Source organism: Lepus europaeus, chromosome 1 (assembly GCF_033115175.1).
Source record: "Lepus europaeus isolate LE1 chromosome 1, mLepTim1.pri, whole genome shotgun sequence".
Lineage (NCBI taxonomy): Eukaryota > Metazoa > Chordata > Mammalia > Lagomorpha > Leporidae > Lepus > Lepus europaeus.
Window position 1 is genome coordinate 90,186,075 of NC_084827.1, and position 24,191 is coordinate 90,210,265.

Consider the following 24,191-nt stretch of genomic DNA (forward strand, 5'->3'; position numbering starts at 1 on the left):
TTCACCCCTAAGTAATTTGGTATGCATGGACATTCTCTTACATAACCACAACCTCACCACATTCAGGAAATTTGACAGATACTATATTATTACTTATATGCAGTCTATATTTCAATCCCCGTGCCTATCCTAGAATGTGTCCTCTAGCTTTTTTAAAATTCAGGCTTTTTAACTCTAGTATGCAATCAGAAGTTGTGCACTGCATTTAGTTGTTTTTATATCAATTTCTCCATGTTTTTCTATCTTTCATGACATTGAAGTTTCTTTTAAAGAGCTCAAGCCAGCTTTGTAGGATGTTCCTAAATGTTGATCTGCTGGATTTTCCCCCATCCTTATGCCTGGATTAAACACATTTTACACTGGTGTTGATGTGTCCTCTTCAGGAGCCGCATGAAGTCATTTTATCACACTTGGATACATTGTTTACTTGGATAAGCTTGTATCCACCTGAGTTTTCCAGTGTTAAGTTACCTTTTGTCCTTTATGATTAAAGTATACTATGTGGAAGTATACTTTGAGACAGAAGAACTCCTTTTTTGGAAGGGCTAGAAAATGGAAGCTCTCCAAAATACTACTTAATAAATATAAATTTGATACTTAAATAATAATCAGAATACAATGGGTCTAAGCATCAAAGCATTTGTGTAGGAGGACAGTGATACTAGTCTGCAGAAATCTAAAAAATAGGGATGATGAGTGAAACCTGCAACAAGCAGAGAAGCCTTTCTGGCAGAAGGCAGATTTGGACCAGCCTTGGAAAACAACAGGATGCAGACAAATGAGGAGAATAGGAAAATTCTCCACTGGAATTTATGTAGAATAATTAAGGATTATGTGGAAACCAATCTGACTTCAGTGGAAAATTAAACCTGTGGAGATAAATTAGGGCCAAATTGTTGAGAGCTGTGGATGGAAAGAAGAACAGCTCCCACATCATTCAGGTAATAGAGGTGATTGAAGATTCAAACTTAGAACTCCTGGGAGAATGGCAGGCAGAGACAGATTTGGAGTTGCCAACATAGAGCTCCTTTCCAGTAACTCTCTAACCTTTAAACTTTAACAGGAATAATCTGAAAAATTTGCTCCACTAAGGTATGTAAGAAAAAAAAATCTTCTAGGAAACTTTTTTCTTCTAGTGAGGTATATTTTTTTCAGTTAAAGTGATAAATTATTTTAAAATTACCATTATTCTACCACCTTGATAGAGCTATGCTTCCATTTTTCCATATTATCTTGCATCTGTGTCTCTACAAAATCTAATCTGCTGCTATTCTCATATAACATAACATCAAAGAGTTTCACTTGTGTCTGCAAAATATGCCTTGTTGCTTCTTCTTTTTTCTTTAAAGAATTTATTTATTTATTTATTTATTTGAAAGGCAGAGTTAGAGAAAGAGAATGGAGATCTCAACATCTGTTGGTTCACCCCCAAATGGCCACAACAGCCATGGCTGAGTCAGGCCCAAGCCAGGAGCCTAGAACTCCGGCCCTGTCTCCCACACAGGTGCAGTGGCCCAAGCATTTGGACCATTTTCCACTGCTTCTCCAGGTGCATTAGCAGGAGGCTGGCTCAGAAGTAAAGCAGCCAAGACTTGAACAGGTGCCCGTTTAGGATGCTATCACTGCAGATGGTGGATTATCCTGCTGATCCACAATGCTCATCATCTCTTGTTGCCTTTCTAAAATCTCTAGAAGAATCTAGATGTAGGTCCTTTTCCCTGTGTATACATACAAGTTTAATTACAAAAATTAAATGTAAACATTTAACTAGTACAGGTAGTAATGCATATGTTTCCATTCCCTTTAAAATGATAGTTTATTGGATTAATAATGATTATTTTACTAGCTACATACATAGCATTTAATTCCATTTCCTAATTCTGTGTTATAAAGTTGAGACTGGAATAGTTAAAATTCAGAAGCCTCACATAGTAGTTTCCATGCCTCTTCCTTTAAATCATAAACACTTATTTTATTTCTGTGTGTGCTTTTGAAACGTCTTCTTGAATATACACAAAAGCATAAATGTGTAGCATTTACACTTGCAAACTCTTGTATACTTAACTCCTAATGTAACATAACATCAGCCTGACTTTTGTTTGTTTATTCAGTAGTCTATTATTTTCTTCCAGGTATGGAAGAAGTCCTTTCTAGTGTCTAAATTGTTAGTTGAACATAAAAATGCTAATGTCTTTTTATTAGATTTATTTTATTTATTTGAAAGGCACAGTTAAGAGAGATGGGGGGGGGGGGAGAAAGAGGAAGAGAGAGAGATCGATCTTCCATCCACTGGTTCACTCCCGAAATAGCCACAACAGCTAAGGCTGAGCCAGGCCAAATCCAGGAGCCAGGAGCTCTTCTGGGTCTCCCACGTGGGTGCAGAGGCCCAAGTATTTGGACCACCCTGCACTAATTTCCCAGGCACATTAGCAGGGAGCTGGATCAGAAGTAGAGCAGCCAGGATGTGAACACCCATATGGGATGCCAGCGTCCCAGGCAGCAGCTTTACCTCTACGTCACAATGCTGTCCCCCTAATGTCTAATTTTTAATCACTGAGTTGTAGATAACCATATAAATACATCGATACCCAAGAAAAAAATACCGGTAGATGATTTTGTCACTAAAGAGCACAGTCAATCCTGTGATAATTCCAGTGATGCTCATGGGTGTAACTATGCTCTCAGTATATGCCATACACAGTGTCCTGCATGTTTTTTGTGTATTACTTCTTTAAGTACAGTCCTCAAAAATCTCTCTTTAAAAAATAAGCTTCAGTTGAGTTTATCTGCTGTATTCTCTTACATCTTGAGTTCTGAACTTTTCATTTAGTATATCCAGAAATCACTCTGTCAAAGAACCTCTACCATGCTAGAATTAGAGTCTGTGTTTCCCACGAACACATAATATTCATTGCATTCTCTTACTCCTTCAATACTCCCTAGCTAGTGAAAACGACTACCTTAGAAACTGTTATTATTTGACCAGTATACTGTCTAGCAGATAGAAGTTTATCTTAAATGTATATTTATTCATGTAAGTAAGCATACCTCTGATTACAAATGAATCCTGTTAGAAGCACCTGGCTTCTGGCTTCGGATCAGTGCGCCATTGGGGGATGAACCAACGGAAAAGACCTTTCTCTCTATCTCTCTCTCTCACTGTCCACTCTGCCTGTCAAAAAAAAAAATAAATAAATCCTGTTGCATACTTGCAAATATGTTATAAAATAGTTACACAAAGTATATAGTATGAATGGTGCAAATATATAGTGTGAATGGTACTACTATCATCTCCTGGTAATGATGGGCTCATTAGCATCTTCTCATGGAGTCCACCTAGAGCTCAGCATCTTTTTCCTCACAGCTCTCTAAACAATCAATACCAATAGCTAGTACTTCTAATCTGAAGTGAATTTTATTTGCCATCTCCAAGAAGGCACAACTTTATAAAAGAGTTAAATATCTGTAGGGGTTTAAAAAAAAAAAAAAACTGAAACCAAGAGTTCTGACATGATAGAGTGAAAATTCTGTATGATGAGCCAGCTTGCTTTTGTTGCCTATATTCTGTCTGATCTCCAGAAGAACTGAAGGGATTCCATAAAACCAGACAGGACAAAATACACTCATGTAAAAAGAGAATACTCAATTGGAATCCAGTATTGAAGGTTTTACACTCTGACTAAATTTTACATGAGAATTCTGTCCTAATAAAAGAATTGCAGTCTTTTATCTAAGTTGGTTGACTAAGGTTGTTTTCACAATAATGACTAATTAGGAGAAAATAAATTACAGTGTTGCAGACATGATGTGAAGCTATGCATGATTGCATTATCACTACATTTGTTTCTGTTACCACTCCCACTATAAAAGTTTTGGAGTTCCATTAACTTAATTCACAAAAATTAAGTCTTACTGTCATAGTGAGAGCAAACTGAAGTGAAAATGTTGGGATAAGGAAAGATTACTTGTATTTGCCTGAGAGGGTTTCAATGAGGTAACATTTATAGAGTTACAAATTGTAGAAATAGCAATTCATGTAAAGCACCCAAAAATATATTGTGCCACAGAGACTATGATTTTCTGTTGTAACAGTTCTTAAAATTCCCAAATCCAACAAGGTAGTAACATCACCATTTCCATCTGAGCTGTCAATCTTGATTTTTCATATTCTAAGTGCTATTAAATGGTTAACTCACTATGTCTTGATTTAGATGCCTATGCTCTCTCAACAGGTAAACAAGAAAAATGAGCAATTTCTAAGAACCTTTGTTCAACTAAGGGAGAATAATATTCATCAATATAGAATGCAAAATTTTAATAGCATAGAATCACAGCTTTTATTTTCAAATTTCTGTTTCAGATGTTCTTCCTCCCTCTGTCTTCCCAATCTCCTTCTCTCCTTCTCTCCCCCAACACAAAAGAAGACTATTAACAGATTTTTGTTTTTTCTTTCACATCAGATGCAACTCCAGTAGTACCTTCACGGGCAGCAACTCCAAGATCAGTGAGAAATAAGTCTCACGAAGGGATTACAAATTCTGTAATGCCAGAATGTAAGAATCCTTTCAAGTTAATGATTGGATCATCGAATGCCATGGGAAGGTTATATGTACAAGAACTGCCTGGAAGCCAGCAACAAGAACTCCACCCTGTCTACCCCCGGCAGAGATTGGGCAGCAGTGAACACGGACAGAAATCTCCATTCCGTGGCAGCCATGGAGGCCTGCCCAGCCCTGCATCATCAGGTTCCCAGATATATGGAGATGGCTCAATCTCTCCAAGGACTGACCCGCTTGGAAGCCCTGATGTTTTCACGAGAAATAATCCTGGTTTCCATGGAGCTCCCAATTCTAGTCCCATTCACCTGAATAGGACTCCTCTTTCTCCACCTTCAGTAATGCTACACGGTTCTCCTGTACAGTCATCCTGTGCAATGGCTGGAAGGACTAATATACCTCTTTCCCCAACCTTGACTACAAAGAGTCCAGTAATGAAAAAACCAATGTGTAATTTTTCGACTAATATGGAAATACCGCGAGCAATGTTCCACCACAAACCACCCCAAGGCCCACCCCCCCCACCTCCACCTTCTTGTGCTCTTCAGAAAAAGCCATTAACATCTGAGAAAGATCCACTTGGCATTCTTGACCCGATTCCTAGTAAACCAGTGAATCAGAACCCTGTTATCATTAATCCAACCAGTTTCCATTCAAATGTCCACTCTCAGGTACCTGTGATGAATGTAAGCATGCCTCCTGCTGTTGTTCCTTTGCCAAGTAATCTCCCTTTGCCAACTGTAAAACCTGGCCACATGAATCACGGGAGTCATGTACAAAGAGTTCAGCATTCAGCTTCAACCTCCCTGTCCCCTTCTCCAGTGACATCCCCAGTGCACATGATGGGGACTGGAATTGGAAGGATTGAGGCATCGCCCCAAAGATCACGCTCATCTTCCACATCATCAGATCATGGAAATTTCATGATGCCACCTGTAGGACCCCAGGCCACTTGTAGTGGTATTAAGGTTCCACCCAGGTCACCAAGGTCAACAATAGGGTCCCCAAGGCCATCAATGCCATCAAGCCCTTCTACCAAGTCCGATGGACATCATCAGTACAAGGATATCCCTAACCCATTAATTGCTGGAATGAGTAATGTACTAAACACCCCAAGCAGTGCAGCTTTTCCTACTGCATCTGCCGGAAGTGGTTCTGTAAAGAGTCAGCCTGGTTTGCTGGGAATGCCTTTAAATCAGATCTTGAACCAGCACAATGCTGCCTCCTTTCCAGCAAGTAGTTTACTCTCAGCAGCAGCCAAAGCACAGCTAGCAAATCAAAACAAACTTGCTGGTAACAACAGTAGCAGCAGTAGCAATTCTGGAGCTGTTGCCGGCAGTGGCAACACTGAAGGACATAGCACTTTAAACACCATGTTCCCTCCTACTGCCAACATGCTTCTCCCAACAGGTGAAGGGCAAAGTGGTCGAGCAGCACTAAGAGATAAGCTGATGTCTCAGCAAAAAGACTCATTACGGAAAAGAAAACAGCCACCTACCACAGTGTTGAGTTTGCTCAGACAGTCTCAAATGGATAGTTCTGCAGTTCCTAAACCTGCACCCGACTTGCTAAGGAAGCAGGGTCAGGGTTCATTTCCCATCAGTTCAATGTCTCAGTTACTACAGTCTATGAGTTGTCAAAGCTCTCACTTGAGTAGCAATAGTACCCCGGGTTGTGGGGGCTCAAATACTGCTTTGCCTTGCTCTGCTAACCAGCTGCATTTTCCAGATCCCAATATGAACTCCAGTGTTCTTCAGAATTCACTGACACAGAACATACCTTTAAGAGGGGAAACCATGCACTGCCACAATGCAAACACTAACTTTGTTCACAGTAACAGTCCAGTCCCTAACCACCATCTTGCAGGTTTAATAAATCAGATTCAGGCTAGCGGGAACTGTGGGATGCTCAGTCAGTCGGGCATGGCTTTAGGAAATTCATTACATCCCAATCCACCTCAGTCAAGAATTTCAACGTCCTCCACTCCAGTGATACCAAACAGCATTGTTAGCAGCTATAATCAAACAAGTTCTGAAGCAGGTATGGTTTTATTAGAAAAAAGTACCCAAAGGTACTAAACTTTTCTACGTTTTTTTAAAATTTGTACCAAAATATTTATTATGATGAGAAATGATCCTTTCCCCTTTGTGAAATTCTCTGTTTCTTTAGTATTTATAATTTTATTTACAGAATGCTAGGGTTTTGTCTTTGGAAAGAATAACAGCTAAGGGAATTCAGCGCTTCCATTATTTGTTGTCAATCTATGTCATTTTGAATATTGTTCGACTTTCAGTTGGTTGTGTATTCATTGGTCTCTAGACTGCAAAAGAAGCCATAGAAAGCAGGGTTTCCTGGCTCATGAGACATGACCTTGGTCTATGACAATATTAAAGCCGTTTCCCCTAGCTTTTGTTTGTATTCAGGTAAATGAAGCTCATCTTGGAAAACCCAAAAAAAAAGCAAAAATAAATGGATATTTTTTCTTGCTGCTGAACAGAAATAGGTAAATGGATAGGAAAAGGTAACTAGAAGTTGTATGAAGTAGAAAACTGTCTTTCTAATGTGTTCTTTTATCCTAGTTTGCTATACTTTATTATTATTTGTCTGAGAAAATTCAAAAATGGTTATTGGCTACTCCTTTTTTAAAAAAAAAAGGTAATAATTTAAGTTTTCTAATAAAAAAAGGCTTGTCAACCTGATTTCTAGAATTTTTGATCTTGAAATTGTTTTACAATTTTCTTCTAGAACAAAATCATTATTTTTACCATTGACCTTAAGGATTTGAACCCAAATTTATTATATCTCTTCACCCAAGACAAATTTATTTTAAAACTAGACACATTAGAGAAAGAACTATGTTTTGTGCAAGAGTCCTCAGAAATTGTTGTCAAAAACTGTACAGAAACATGAAGAGGTAAATTCATTGAGTTGTAAGAAGTATGACCTTGAAAACATTAGGAAAAATACTCAGAACTCAACACTAATGATTCCAGATTTGTGGGAAATGACAGGGAGGAAATAAAAGATGATTGTAGAGATCTTATTATGCATCTATGAAAACAGCAGGCTTTAAAACCCAGATTGCTACTGGAAATGAGAAAACTGCTGAGGCTTCTACTAATAAGCTGTTGTGTAGATTTGTGTAGATTGTATTATACCATTGTTCTGGGAAAGCATTATAACCTACATGTCTATTACTGATAGTAAAATCAAGAGTTTTCTTTCCTAATGTTGCCAACTTATACCTATACCATCCTTCACAATTTGTGTTACATTTTATGTTTTGATGCTAGTATTTAATGAACTGTTCAGTGACCTCTTTTGTTAAAAAAGAATATAAGGTTTAGAAGATATTTGAAATGCTTAGTGCCTTCTTGATAATTTTAGTTTAAGGGATCTTAAAAAACTTTATTTTTTGTGTGTTTAGCAGGATGCTTATCAGAGGGACTTCCAAGTTTTCATTGATTCACATTCCTTTTTTTTTAATAATTAGACACAAATAAAAATTTAATTTTATGCATTTCACACATTAAAGTTACAAAACGCCTATAACTATTTAAAAATACACCATACTCATTGAGTATATTTTCAGTCATCTTGATGAGACATTCTTAGTCTCCTTATATTATATAATTATGATACCCTTTACCTCAGTTTATTTCATTGCAGGTCTAAGTTCATAGGAGCAAAGTGTATGAATTTTAGTATAATGATATACTTCAATTCATCTATAATGGAAGAGACCAACATTTATTTATATTCTGATTTTCAAGTTTAGACTTATTTCATCTAGTCTTGGTCATTTATTTTCTTGTTCCATGTATCTCTGTAAAACATATGACCTGGATTGCTGGTACTGGAGGTGTCAGAGCACATAGGTTAAAATTTATTAATATTTAAAATGCATTAGCATATAAATAGCTAAAAGGGGCAAGAATAAATGTCTAGTAATGATAGGGATGTGACCAATTATGTGTGTGCTAACAGGAAGTGTATACTTAATAAAAATCTAGGTCAGTAAGAATTTTTAAAATATTAAACTTATTAAAATTAAATGCTAATTAACATGCATAGGTCTGATTTGCAGCTGGTTATAAAAATGGACTGATTAATTAATGTTACTCTTTTCATGAAGCAAATATTGAAGAGGTCTCTAATGTCATGTTTCTCTTTGCTATATAGTGAACTGTGTCAATTGAGTGTACTAATTCCCCAGACTAAATATCTATTTACACTGACATTTATTCATCCATCAGATAATCATTGAGTGCTGGAGAACAGGAATTCAGAATAAAACAGTAGATGACAGTCATGGCTTTCCATATAAGAATTTTATTTGGTATTCTTAGTGTACCAGTAAGACATTGAAAGAAAAACACGTTTTATTCTTAAAATGTTGCTTATTGCTATCACTGACTACTTATTATGTGTCAAGGGATTTGCCTAAATTATTTGCACTCTGGCAGTTTTCCAGAGCTTAAGGTATTCTTGTCTCCGTTACACTGATGAGGAAATTGAGCCTTGGAGAACTTGAATAATTATCTAGGATCATCCATAATTGACTTAGAATCTAAACTTAGGCTCATCTGATTCTGAAATCCATTTTTCTTCCCAGTTGCATTAAGTTCTGCATCTGAAACATTGCTAATTGAAAATCCTGAGAAGTATTGCTTACCCTTTCTAAATCTTTTAAATTGCTCAATAGATAATAAATTAAAGCACATTAATCCATGTTTAAAGTCACATTTGTAAACTTCTGATGTACTTTTAGACAAAAGTCAGTTGTTTTGCCTTCCCCCTTTGGACTCTGATTTTATAGCATATAATGATTAGAATGTTTGTTGCAGTGCAATTGAAATGTCCAGAATATCAAGAGAACCACTCATTATTTGTGAATTGCATTTGTAAATCTTTCTTTTAAGGAATTATCACCTCACTCAGATAAGAATGGGTCTCCTGGTAGAAGACATGTCAAAACACTTTTGAAAGAGATGACTGCAGATTTTCTAGTCTTGCCAGTGCAAGAATGAGAGATAGGATGGTGAGGGTGAAAGAGACCCACTGGTAACATGGTCCAGGCCTACTCTGGTAATTGTAGACACAACTCAGGCAACTTGCTGCTCAATCCAGTGCCTTTTGCTACTCCTAAGCAATAATTCAAAAACACTGCATTAAGACAAGAAATAACCTGCTCTGAAAAGGCTTAATTAAATAACATATTTTCAAAACTTGTTTTAGAGAGAATTTTTCTATCTCAACTCATATATTAATTTGGGGATGTATACGTGAATTCTGTGGAACACATTGAAAATGAACAACTTAGGTATGGAAATTGGAAGCAGATAAAATCAAAATCAGATAAAAATATGAAATACTTAGAAAATTTTTCTGAAACTTAAAAATATATAGGGCCCTATTGTTTTTAACGTATTTTCATATCGCCTTTCTACTAAAGATTCTAAATACTTTGTCTTGTAAAGTTTATAGGTTTCTATTAGCTCTTTGAATATCAAGTTGCAAGTAAAATTTAATAATAACAGATTTAGAATCTGACCAGTAGGATAGTTGATGACATTCCTCAAAGTGTAAACCAAAGCTCTGGTGGATCTGGCAGCCAAACCCCAGAATTCCAGGTTCTCACTCAAAACACTCAAATGCAGATATGTTCTGGAACTCCTTCAGTAGTTTATATTTCAAGCAACTTTCAGTTTTCAGAGTGATAACCTTCAGTGTGTAAGTAGTTCCAGCACATGCCTTGTGGTTTTCTGGTTTAGAGAGGAATACAAAATCAAGTGCCCTTGACTGGCATATTTCAAAAGGCAGATGCCTTGTGGGGCATCTGACTACTGCACACCTGCTTACTGTATAGCAAAAACACCTGTGCCAGTAACTAAGTCCAGTACTGAGAACTCAGCCCCATCAATATTCTCAAAACCCATCCATCCCGTGGCCTTGTAGTTTTTCACAGTTTTCAAAGAAAAAAAGATTTAGATTATTCTGCTAACATACTTAATAAAAACCCTACCTCCTTTTAATATGATAATCATCGATTATAATATAGTTTTTTCACTTTAAAATGCTTTTTATAGTCTTTTTTCCTAATGAAAACATTTAATTAACTCTTCTGAACAAATGAAAATATCATCATCTGAGAGGGCAGAGGTTGGGTTTGTGCCAGAAGAGAAAATAATTTAAACATTTATTTGCCTTAACTCTTAAAGATATACATTGACTAACAAGAATATAAATAAACCTACAAATAAGTATATGTTCATGAGTATTTATATATATAAATATAAAACTATTTTTTTAGCTCTACAAGAGAAAGTGTTTTCTTTCAGCACAAAATACCTTTGGTTGAAACTCAGGACAGCCATTGAAATGGTAGGTATAAGACAATGAAATAGTTCACGAAAGAACACTTTTTGGTAAAAGACTACAAAGTAATGAGTTTAGGAGTTTTTTGTTCTATGTGTTTGTTTATCCTCAGAATTTGCAAGTAAAGAAAATAAAGGGAGTTGTCGTGCTCTAATTTCAATTTGAGACTACATGTGTGGAAAGATTACAGGGTGAAAATGCTCAATGGTGGATTGTACTATGTAAGTTCTCTCAAAATATGGGGAGATTATATAGAAATAATCTAGTCTTATATACGCTGAAGTAGACTGGAAAAAAAGGCAGAAGCCTGTTGAAGGTTTTGACTGAAAAAAATAACAGTTGCTTTTAGAAAAACTTCCCCCCAAAGTTTTAAATGCCTAAATCATATAGCCTATCTGAAACATAAGATATATAGGTTAAAAGCTGCCCTTTGTTCTTGTTTTCTAACCAAACAACAAAGCTATATTGAATTCAGGACTGTATGATAACAATCTATGTCTTTTCAAAAATTTTGCAAAATGAGCCATTTCTTCTTTGCTGTAAGATATTTTTACTACAGACAATGTCTTGCTGTTTAAGAAGGTCTTTTAATATCAGGGTTACACCACTTACTTTGTTTACATATTCCAGGGTTAATGTTTCTTTGTGTACAAAAGGAGTTAAGATTGTTTGACTTCAGAAATTGAGTCTGTGTAATCAGAGGTGATAACAGAACTCAGAGTGGTGTGATATGTTTGCTGATTCATTGATCTATTTTGTACCTTTCAAGAAATAAATTGTCCCAGCGTGAAGATTGGGAGAAATTTATTCCATTGCAATACATTAAGCTTATTTGTAAAAGAAATTCTTCAGTTCTAGGGAGATGCCTAGCTGCTGTTTACTAAAATCAAATGATCTGAAAACATTTTAAACAGTTTCAAAAAGTTCTCAGATTCGGTGGAGTAATGTTAACTCTACAGAAATTTGACTCTTAAAAAATAGTGCTAAAAAATTTTCTTGTGGTGTCATCAAAATAGATTTCAGTTCCACATATCCAGAGTACAAAGTAACTCAAATCATAAATAAAGGTCTTACCATCCAAGAACTTAAAAACATTAACACCAGTCAAGCAAAGAGTAGACTAAAAATTATTTCCTAAGAACTCTACATCTTACAAATTCAAAGTAACAGTTCACCTTTTTACAGATTAAATGTGGAACTAGACAACAGAGGTCTGGAGGAGTCACTGAGGTATTCCTGGGGTTGGAAATGCATAGCGTCTGTTGACCCATGGACATGGGTCTAGGAGTATTATTCACTGGTAAGCTGGAGCAGAGCTGCTGTGCTACGCAACGGCACAGGGGCCCCTTGCGCCCTGCCGTCTGATAAACATGCTGCTTGGTGCACAGCTTCTTAGACCACCCCCACAAACTGAGCAACTCAAATATCTGATCCTAAAGCAGGGTCTTCAACTGTTTTTACTTCCCACAATAAGTAATTAAATTTCATTATAATTCATTAAACATGTTTTTAATGTGTAACAATAAACATTTCATGAAAAAAAATCCTTACTATATGTGATGTACTCTGGTATATTTTCAATCTCCTTCTATCTTATTCCATTTCTTTCTTTTTTTTTTTTAATAATAGTCATGGCCCAATGAAATTATTTTATCTCCCACTAACAGATATGACCAAGTAGTCACATACATAGCTTACGAAAAACAGATTTTCAGTAAAATAATACCCTACCTAAACAGTGTTCTCTTTTCTTCTTTTTTTTATTTTTATTTTTTTTAAATTCTGTTCTGTTTCACTTGTCAAAAAATACTGGCCAGGGCTACTAAATATTTTTGCAGCCCGCTCAAGGTCTCAATACTGTTTTAAAAAATTCATAATGAAATCAGTTGAGCAAGCACTTATTGAGCACTTAGGCTATACTAAATACACTGTTAGTACTGCAGGTCAAATGCTTTAATAGAAGGTTACAGAATTAATCTAGAAACTCAGCTTGCCCTGGCCATTAAAATGAGATAAATTTCCAGCTGAAACATTGTTGAAACATTTTAACCAATATGCATTTTGGTGCATATTCGAAGAACAGAAATCCTACTGAGCAACAGCTCTTCTTAGTATTTGTTTCTTCAGGTTAAATAACATGAGATAAAAATACATTTGCTTTTAAAAAGGAGAATCTTTGTTACTTTAGTAACAAATCTGAACCATTTTCAAATTCCAGTAGTCTTCAGAATAATTTTGTGTATTAAGAAAAAAAAACAAAACATGATTGGTAGAAAAAAAAAAAGAAAGAAAAATCTCTTTTCTGCCTGCATTACCACCACCAGACTGGCACGACTGACCACCCTGCCACAGTCAACCGCACAGAGATCATCCCCAAGATGTGCACTGCGTCTCTTCCACTGCTCTGCCATCCTCCCAGCAACTTGGCCCTGTCCAGGAGGGAGAGCATTTCTTCAGATTCTGCCACTGTGCCCTTCACCAGCTTCACCACCTCCTCCTGAGTGTGTTGGGTTTTGGGTCCCTCCCTCCCTGCCTTGTAGGTACCAAATAGCCACTTGTCCTGGGGCTTCCCTTGCCCTGCTGATAAAGGAATGTTAGGAATTCACATCAGAGTCCAAAGCACAAAGGTAGAGATTGATACATTTTTATAAATACCCATTACCATGCTCTATTACAAAGGTTTGAGAAGGTAGTTTTGAGAGATCCAACCTTCTCATGAAAGTTATCTTTCAGGTTTTTGTTGTTATTAGAAGGTAGTATTTTAGAGAATAGAAATTTTCACTATTTCAATGGGATTGAAATGTGAATCACATTTGTTAGACCCACTAGACCATGATATTTTTTGTTTTATCTCTAACAGCATTTATTTGTATTAAAGATTACCATTGACCCTATTTGCAATGAAAGTACACTTCACCAAAGCAAATAGTAAAGGCCAAATGGTGAAGGAATACCTTCATATAAGACTCATGCCTTCAGTTCTTGGGTTTTATGGATAAAAATCTGCATTTGGGCATATTCATTTAGAAAAAGCTTCCAAGCATAAAGTAGTGTTTCTTCCAAAGTGGAGATCTAAATCAAGCTGGTAAAATGGCATTTTTAAAACCCTTCATTGGTCTGAGCTACATGCTGTTTCTTATAAGACAAGCAAAGATATGTATAACAATATCGTTAATATATAAGAGCTACATAAGAATTTCATAATAAGATTTTACTACAATATGAACGATGACTTTTCTCAAAGCAAATTGGTGACCCAGAAGAGAAGTAAATGTGAAGAGGTCCACATTACCTTTATTGCAAAGCAAGTTCTAAAATGAGGCAGATAAAACATCTCAAAAATGTAATAATATTAGGAAAATTTCTTTAAATAATGTTTACTGATGCTACACACAACTAAAATACAAAAACACACATACATAAATAAATACCTTAAATTACAAATGTGTGCAGAGTTCTATTTATATAAATCTACCCAACTGGGCAATCTAGTTCCAAACTTGCTGGATGATCTGTCTCTGGATGTTGAGGCAGTCATGTGATCTCTCACCAACCAAGTTTGCTTTAGGGCTTTTCCAGTCTTATGTCCTTTTTGAAAGAAATTACACCAGTTCATGATGCTGCTGGCTGGTGTGAAATAATTGTTATTTCCAGTTAAAGGGTTTCTCTGACTTACTAACCTGATCCAGTCTCCCAGCTGCCTTTTGATTATATAACTGCTTAATGTTTAGTGAACAGTTTGCCTTTTTTAAAAACTTAGCAACTATCCCTTTCATTGGATTAAGCACAAAACATCTTGGCTAAAAAAAAAAAAAAAAATGTTAACAGCTTTCGCAAAACATTTTTCTGCCCATATTTCAACAGGCCATGCAGGTTTTATGCATGACTATGAAGTAGGTTTCACCAGAGAGTGTGTATTCAAAATTAAGTAACTCAGAAATTAGCAATCTCCAAGTTTATCGTTAGCTGTAAAAATTCATACGAATGCTGGGTACCTTGGGGTGAACCTCTTCCTCTATACATTTATTTAACCTTTTGGGTTCTCTGGAAGCCTTCTAAAGGAATTTAACATCTTCCAGCCATCTCCTGTCCAGTGTCCCTTATCTCTTTGGCAATAGGCCCCTCAAATCTACTAGAAAAGAGCTTTTCACCTTGCCATATAGGTGCCCCCCCACACACAGCATTAAGTTTATCTGATTCCTAGAAGTTAGGCACAAGTTTTATCACTGCACAATTCATTCAACCAATACACACCTTCTGAATGCCAACCACGTGTTAGAGACAGTGTTAGGTCTTAGAAACAGAGGAAAATGAATGATTCTTGCCTTTAATGATTTAGAAAGATGATTTCAAATTTCTTCACTGCTTGCTTAAGGCAGCAAGTTTAATCATGGCTAGAGGGAGTGGCAAGCATGGGGCAAAGAGTACCTGATGTCTGCAGTCTTACTTCTCTGGGAGAAATAGAGCTCTTCATTATGCTGCTTCCACTTTGTTATTTCTTTGTCTTTAATTTTTTTTTTGTCTCTACTTACAAGTCCTGTTTATCTCCCAGGTGAAATGTTGTCACTTATGTAGTTTTCCTGACTCCTTCAGTTTTAAATTGTCCCTTGTAACATATCTGTCACAGCTCTTTGCATATTGTATTGTACTTGCACTAGCTAATATGTGAAGAGTCTTAAAATTTCCTGGTTCATAATAAGCTGTTGATAAGTATTTAAGGGAGATTTCCATGATTATCACTTGGCCTAAACTCTGAGTTCCTGTGGGAAAGGAAAGCACTTTATTATTGTACCATTTCTATCCTGTTGTCTAGCAAGAAGGATGTAACTGTTTGTAGAACTGATTTGCTGAAAATTAGAAAAAATAAAATGCATCTTAATCCACATATTTGTAGTACCTTTAAGAAGTTTGGAGTATTTGCTACTTTCTTGTTGGTAAATCAAAAATTCGCTCAGGGGCCGGCGCCGTGGCTTAACAGGCTAATCCTCCGCCTTGCGGCGCCAGCACACTGGATTCTAATCCTGGTCGGGGCACCGATCCTGTCCCGGTTGCCCCTCTTCCAGGCCAGCTCTCTGCTGTGGCCAGGGAGTGCAGTGGAGGATGGCCCAAGTCCTTGGGCCCTGCACCCGATGGGAGACCAGGAGAAACACCTGGCTCCTGCCATCGGATCAGCGCGGTGCGCCAGCCGCAGTGTGCCTACCACGGCGGCCATTGGAGGGTGAACCAAAGGCAAAAGGAAGACCTTTCTCTCTGTCTCTCTCTCTCACTGTCCACTCTGCCTGTCAAAAAAAAAAAAAAAAATTCGCTCAGACTAGCAACACGATGTAATTCCTTGAAAATATTTAGATTAAAATAATGTTATCCCAAAATGGCAACTTCCTTAAATCATAAATTTGGATGCTTCTCCATTGCAAGTTAAAGATTATAAAAAGTATTAATAACCTTAAGGAAAACATTCATCCTACAAAGCCATGCTAATGGCTAGTACAAATACATGCTAGTGTGTTTTGAAAATGTACTCTGCCTGTGGTTAGAGGAATGGGGATCTCTGCATTTAAATCTGTCATTATTATTTGGCAGATAGGAAAACTTGCCACTGAGAGCAATTGCTAGTAAGCACTTTTTATTAGCTCATTTAAAAAGATGATTTCCAAATGCAAATAAGGCACAGTAAGTATTTATGGAAATAGCAGCAAGATTTGAGAAGCAATGAAATGTTTAAGGTGTTGATTATTTTGTAACAAATCTGAATTAATCTTTAAAGAATTGCCTACTTCAGCATTTGGTATGTCTTACCCCACTCTTGGTGGACATAGTCATTATTTCATGTTAATATTTCATAAATATTTATATATTTTCAAAGATAAGGTTTTTTTAAAAATCTCATTCTTTAAGTGAGAGCTTAAAGAAGACACTGGAACAATTACAAATTCTTGTTATAGAGATATTTGGCAAGGTGTGATGAATGTTCTGATTTATACTTACTGTTGTTACCATAGCAACACAAACTGATGACTAATATCAATAGGCGTGATTATAACTCTTTTGTTTGTATAGATTTTGACATATTACAAATCTTTCACTTACTATTTTTGGTTCTAACAAAATATCTGTAAAAGATGTTCATCTTGCTGTTGTATATAATAAAAAAAGCCAAAATATAAATGCCTAACTTTAACATAATGATTGAATAAATGTGGTCAATTTATATATTACACAATTAAAATATGGATACAAAGTCTGTATATTAAAAGGAAAAATCCTATGGTATCCTATTAGGTGAAAATAAGAGGGATATGAAATCATATTGGCACTGCTATTACAACTGTGAGAACACTGCTGTGTATTTGAACAAGGCTTCCATGGTAACATGGTCAAAGATGTTTGAATCATTTGAGATTTCCAGTGTCATTGGTGGTGTTCATGATATCATATACATGTTTAATATTTTTAAATGAAATTAAATGCATATACTTTTAATAATATATTTATCAAATGTATGACATAAAATAATGCACCTCTTTAGGGGAATACCTTTTACAAAAAAAAATAGAATATGATTCTGCCCTTCTCTAGCTCACCCTGTGTGCATCTGCAGCATGAGGGGTGATTTCAAAGAATGTACTGGCTACTCTGTACCCCAAGAGATGAGTTTCCAGCTGGTCTGGGTTAGGACCCAGGTTTGTTTTTATTTCTCTAGATAATTCTGTGTCCAGGTTGAGAACCACTAATACAATAGCAGCTGAAATTTTATGTTTTGAAATAAATTCCCTGAAATTTTCACCTCTAGTATAAGACTTTCAAGAATAAAAATGCTATTTAGGTCTAATGTAAGGAATCATAAAGTACAAAGTGTCTTTATACTATCAGAACGACAGAGATTCTTAATCATTTTTATTCACTGTTAAATATAATAGTACTATAAAACTCATACTATTATACTTATAAGTATAGTAAGAGTATTGATGAGAAATTACCACTCATACACTATTTATAGGAATGTAAATTGAATGTGTATTGATCAATTTTACTGAAGACTGGTTTGACAATATGTACTCAGAGTATTTAAAATATGTAACTCTTTTGTCACTGGAATTCCAAAATGTCTCATTTAAGTATTTGTCCTTAGAAAATAATTGGACAAAATAGTGTCGGTAACAATAGTTAGTATTACAACAGTGAAGGATTGGAAACCATCAACATATGATTGTGGATTTATTAAATTACAATAGATCCATACATGCCACTAGTAAAAGGGTTCTGTATATAGAAGTTAAGATGTAAAGATATTCATAATACATGGATAAATGAAAAGTTACAAAATAGCACTATGATTTTAAAATACATGTAATATTATGTTTGTTTAAAAATACATGTTTTATATATATATATGCTACGTATATATATCATTCTATATAAATAAATGTCTCCATATGTATATAGATAGATAGATAGATAGATAGATAGATAAATAGGAAAAACCTAGAATGCTATACACTAAAATATTAATAGTAGTTTTCTTCATGGATGATTTTTATTTTCTTGTGCTTTTGTGCACATTCTATTTTTGTGTTTATATTTTTGGGGGGTTAGTAAAACCAAGATGAAAAGCATTTTTAAGTGAAAAAAATATGTATTTTATGATGCTTTGTTACATATATGTAATGTGCAACACTGATTATCACATCTCCCCCTCATCCAGCTATGAAAAGCTATTTGATAGTTAACAGCTGTGTCTTAATATACTAAACTTCTTCAATTTATTTATTTGCAAAGTAGGTGAAGAAGAATACATTTAAACCTAAGTCCCATCCCATTAGCAAATGTCAAACCATCTTTGGTTACAGTTAATCTAGTTACAATCAAGCAGGGTGACATTTAACAAATTGCAATGTATCTTAATGCATTTTTATGAGTAACCTTGATTAAAAGCCACAATGAATAATTGTTTGTTTGTTTTTCCTTTTTAGGCGGTCCAGGACCATCATCTTCCATAGCCATAGCTGGCACCAACCACCCTGCCATCACAAAGACAACATCTGTTCTTCAAGATGGCGTCATAGTTACCACCGCAGCTGGAAACCCACTGCAGAGTCAGCTGCCCATTGGGAGTGATTTTCCTTTTGTTGGCCAGGAGCACGCACTTCATTTTCCATCCAACAGCACTTCAAACAACCATCTTCCACACCCCTTGAACCCCAGCCTCCTCAGTTCTCTACCTATCTCTTTGCCAGTGAATCAACAGCATCTCCTAAACCAGAATCTATTAAATATCCTCCAGCCTTCAGCAGGAGAAGGCAAGTCTGAGATCAACCTCCACCCTTTAGGTTTTCTCAATCCACATGTAAACGCTGCTTTAGCCTTTCTCTCCGGTGACATGGATGGGCAGGTATTACAACCTGTTCACTTTCAGCTCTTAGCAGCCCTGCTTCAGAACCAAGCCCAAGCAGCAGCCAGGCTTCCCCTGCCATCTTTCAACCTGACCATCTCAGATCTTTTGCAACAGCAAAATACCCCTCTACCCTCATTAACACAGATGTCAGTCCCGCCAGACCATTTGCCAAGCAATCAGTCAGACAACAGCCGAGCTGAGACCCTTTTAACCAGCCCCATGGGGAACCCTTTACCAAGCTTTGCAGGCAGTGACACTACTTTTAACCCCCTGTTCCTCCCAGCTGTCACTGGGGCCTCGGGATTAATGGCCTTGAATCCCCAGCTGTTGGGAGGTGTCCTGAACTCGGCATCGGCCAACACCGCTAATCATCCAGAGGTTTCCATAGCAACCTCCTCCCAGGCAACCACTACCACAACCACTACATCATCAGCAGTGGCAGCACTGACTGTCTCAACACTTGGTGGGACAGCAGTGGTGTCAATGGCAGAAACATTGCTGAATATATCTAATAATGCTGGGAATACACCTGGTCCAGCTAAACTCAACAGTAACTCTGTGGTGCCACAGCTACTTAACCCTCTACTGGGGACAGGTCTGCTTGGTAAGTTAAATTTTTTCACAAATTGTTACAAAAGAAACGTTTTTCTAATTCTATTTTCTCCTTTTTAAAAACTCCATTTTGTCACACCATTTTTAAAAATGTTTTCGTTATGTCACAGATTGCTTAAGGAACTAAATATAACAACACCCACACACAACCGTAGTTATACAAACATGAGAATGACTTTTCCCTTTCCCTCTATTCTAGCAATTCTAACTCGTTTTAACCTGCTTTTTCTTGCCTTCTAATTCTGATGCCACCTAAACCTAACCTACCCATCATTCTCTTAAACTGAGTCTTATTTTTCAAATAACGAAGCACAGGTACATCTTAAAACTAACTTTTATTTGAATTTTAGTTGATGTGGCATCACAGGGTTAGTATGAGCAGCTGCACAGTGGATGGAGACGGTTTGAGGAAGCATTTTCCAGGTGAATCCTAAATAAACAACTAAATGCTTGTCCAGCAAAACAAGAAACAAGACATAAAACACTGAAACCTGAACCTTGCCCAAGATCAATGAAACAGCCCCTCCAGCTGCTGCTAGGTTTTCTGAGATACTATTTTTTTTTAATCCTTTGTGTCTTAAAAACGAAGTTCTTCATTTAGATCATCTTATCACAAAAAAGTTAAAATCATTTTGACTGGTGGGTGCTGATAACAAGAACACAAAATGTGAAGAGGCTGTCATGAAGTCTAGAAAGAGACAAATGTACATTATGGTGTCAAGGGCATTTTCAATATGTTAAACAAAAAGAAAAAAGTGAAAACCTTGTTAATTCTTAGATTTCCAGATTTAATGGATACCTTTGAAGTATAGCATGATTAGTCCTATTTTGCATTCAAATCATTGCAGTGAAATAACCGGAAAAGCATTACAGATTTACATATTTCAAGTTATAGGACAATTTTTATGACATTACCCTTCAAACAATTTCACAATAACTTTGAATATAAATGTAATTATTATGATGGTTATACAATATTTGCTTTTAATAATTATGACAGCAATTATTTTGTGTTGCTAGCTTTCCTTACAAATTTAATATTAGGTAACCAACTTTTTACTGGAAAACAAAGTGCATGTTTCTGACCAAATCTCTCAATTTATTTGGTGGTACTTACTGATGACTGTGGCTTGAGAGCTGAACTTTGTAAACAAAGCCTAATTAAGCCAACTTATTTTAATTGTCAAATAGTTATAATTTTTAGAACACTTTGGGAATAATTTCAACCTTTAATTTTGGTGATTTAATAAAAATAGATTTAAGGAACCATATAATACTGAAGCTGAATATATAAAGATTGGTTAACAGAAAAAAAACAAAGAATAGTTAGCCCTTCCATTATATAAAATTAAAAAACTAATTATGCAAGGAAAACTAATTAATAAAACTACTCTTTCCTTACCACTTAATAAGACATTCAGGAGAAAAGAAAAAGTATTACCCAAGTAAGTTTAGCTTTTAGTTTTTGTTTCAGGAATTTTCAGGTACAAAGATAGGTGTAGGACTTCAAAAGAATCATATTGATTTATATTTTATGTTTTCCAAACTGTAGGTGATATGTCATCAATAAACAATACTTTGAATAACCATCAACTGACTCATCTACAGTCGCTGTTAAACAACAATCAAATGTTTCCTCCAAATCAGCAACAACAGCAACTTCTCCAGGGGTACCAGAATCTCCAGGCATTCCAAGGACAGACCACAATGCCTTGCCCAGCTAACAGTAATCCCATGGCTTGTCTGTTTCAGAACTTTCAGGTATTCTCCTTTTCAGGATCACGTCAGTAAAAAAAACAATGGCTGGATTTGTTTAAATGCTTAATTTGAGGCAAAGAGGAAAAAGATTATGTGTTCTTTCCTTCTATTTATTGTTAATTCTCAATCATAATCATTGATAAAAATTTCAGGTTTTGGTGTGAAGGTTATTTCATTTTGATTGAAGCATCTCAGTAGTCCTTTTTGAGCTGTTGGTAAAAACTGAAATTTTATCCTGAATTCTTACTTGATGAGTTCCAGTTTTTCATTGCTGTCAGACTAAGACCCACATCCTTAGCACACCCACTTCCAGCATTTCCAGCCCAAGCTCTCACCACTCTCCTCCTGGCTTCAGCCACATGGTCTTCCTGGGTTCTACAAAGTGAATAAATTTCTGATAGATTAAGGAGCTAAATGAAAACAACATTAAATAAATATAAGAAAATATAGAAGGTTTTAAAAAACATAATCCTGGGCCGGTGCCGCGGCTCACTAGGCTAATCCTCCGCCTTGCAGCGCCGGCACACCGGGTTCTAATCCCAGTCGGGGTGCCGGATTCTGTCCCGGTTGCCCCTCTTCCAGGCCAGCTCTCTGCTGTGGCCAGGGAGTGCAGTGGAGGATGGCCCAAGTGCTTGGGCCCTGCACCCCATGGGACACCAGGAGAAGCACCTGGCTCCTGCCATCGGATCAGTGCGGTGCGCCAGCTGCAGCACACCTACCGCGGTTGCCATTGGAGGGTGAACCAACAGCAAAAGGAAGACCTTTCTCTCTGTCCCTGTCTCACTGTCCACTCTGCCTGTCAAAAATAAAAAAATAAAAAATTTAAAAAATATATATATAATCCTGAGGTAGAGAATGCTTTCTAAGCAGACACAAAACCACAATGTCAAAAGGAAAAGTTAATAGAGTTGAATACCTAGAAGGATCAAAGATATTTCAAACAATTAAAAACAAGTAGCAACCTGGCAGAAAATATTTGCATAATACATACCAAATATTTTACACCTGTAATATAAAAAGACTTCTTGCAAATCAGAAAAATAAATAGCAAATGAATAGAAAAATGAGAAATCAATATGAACAGACAATTCACAGAAAATCAAGATAAACTATTAATAAACATGAAACAATGAGCATTTACACAAATTACAGCACTAATATGTCCATTAGACTGATTCTGTCTATTACTGACAAAGGTGTAGGGAAATGGATATTTTTGGTTGGGTTGGAAACCTTTTATTTAAGGTATACAAACTTCATGTATTTCATAAATACAAATTTAGGAACACAGTGATTCTTCCCACAGACCCCACCCTCCCACCTACACTATCACCCTTCTTCCTCTTCCCTCACCTATTCCCATTCTTATTTTTTTACTAAGATAAATTTTCAATTAACTGTATACACATATGATTAACTCTATAATAAGTAAAAAGTTCAGCAAATAGCATGAAAAAAAAAAAAACTGTTCCTCAACAGTTGAGACAAGTGTTATTCAAATTCATTGCATCACAAAGTATCAATTTCACTTCTATAGATTACCTTTTAGGTATTCTGTTAGTTACCACAAATCAGGGAGAACATATGGTATTTGGCCTTTTGGGACTGGTTTATTTCACTAAATATGATGTTTTCCAGTTGCATCCATTTGGTTGCAAAAGACAAGATTTCTTTTTTTTTTTTTTTACTGTTATGTAGTATTCCATGGTGTACATGTACCATAATTTCTTTCTCTAGTCTTTAGTTGAGAACATTTGGATTGTTTCCATATCTTAGCTATTGTGAATTTACCTGAAATAAACATGGGTACAGATATGCTGATTTCATTTCCCCTGGGTAAATTCCCAGGAATGGCATGGCTGGGTCATATGGTAGGTCTATATTAAGATTTCTGAGATATCTCCATACTGTCTTCCACAGTGGCTGGACCAGTTTACATTCCCACCAACAGTGAATTAGAGTACCTTTTCCCCCAAATCCTGCCAGCATTTGTTGTTTGTTGATTTCTGTATAAAAACCATTTTAACATGGGTGAGGTGAAACCTCATTGTGGTTTTGATTTGCATTTACCTGAAGGCTAGTGATCCTGAACACTTTTTCGTGTGTCTGGTTTTTTTTTTTTTTTTTTTTTTTTTTTTTTTTTTTTTTTCAAAAAACCAGCTCTTCATTTTGCTGATCATTTCTATTGGGTTTTTTTTGTTTGTTTATTCCTTCTCTAGTTTTAATTATTTCTTTTCACCTACTGTTTTGGGTTTGATTTGCTGTTGTTTTTCTAGGTCCTTGACATTCACTGATAGCTCATTTACTTGGTGCTCTTCCAGTTGCTTGATGTAAGAACCAATTGCTATAAACTTTCCTCTTAACACAGCTTTTGCTGTATCCCATAAGTTTTAATATGTTGTATTGTCATCTTCATGTGTTTCCAGAAATTTTTTTTTTTATTTCTCTATCACCCACTGTTCATTCAGGAGCATGTTGTTTAGTCTCCATGTGTT

At 36.1% G+C, this 24,191-nt stretch overlaps 1 protein-coding gene across 5 annotated transcripts in view; it reads left to right on the forward strand.

Moving 5' to 3' along the window:
• Window positions 1–24,191, forward strand: part of MBD5 (methyl-CpG binding domain protein 5) — a 264,810-nt gene that overhangs the window by 206,604 nt on the left and 34,015 nt on the right. For 4 of the 5 annotated variants that reach the window (XM_062186379.1, XM_062186390.1, XM_062186370.1 and 1 more), the window contains 3 exons: window positions 4,461–6,596; window positions 18,905–19,930; window positions 21,491–21,699. In XM_062186379.1, coding sequence (XP_062042363.1) covers window positions 4,461–6,596; window positions 18,905–19,930; window positions 21,491–21,699 — 3,371 coding nt within the window. The remainder of the gene's footprint in view (window positions 1–4,460; window positions 6,597–18,904; window positions 19,931–21,490; window positions 21,700–24,191) is intronic. The other variant, XM_062186409.1, reaches the window with a different exon arrangement.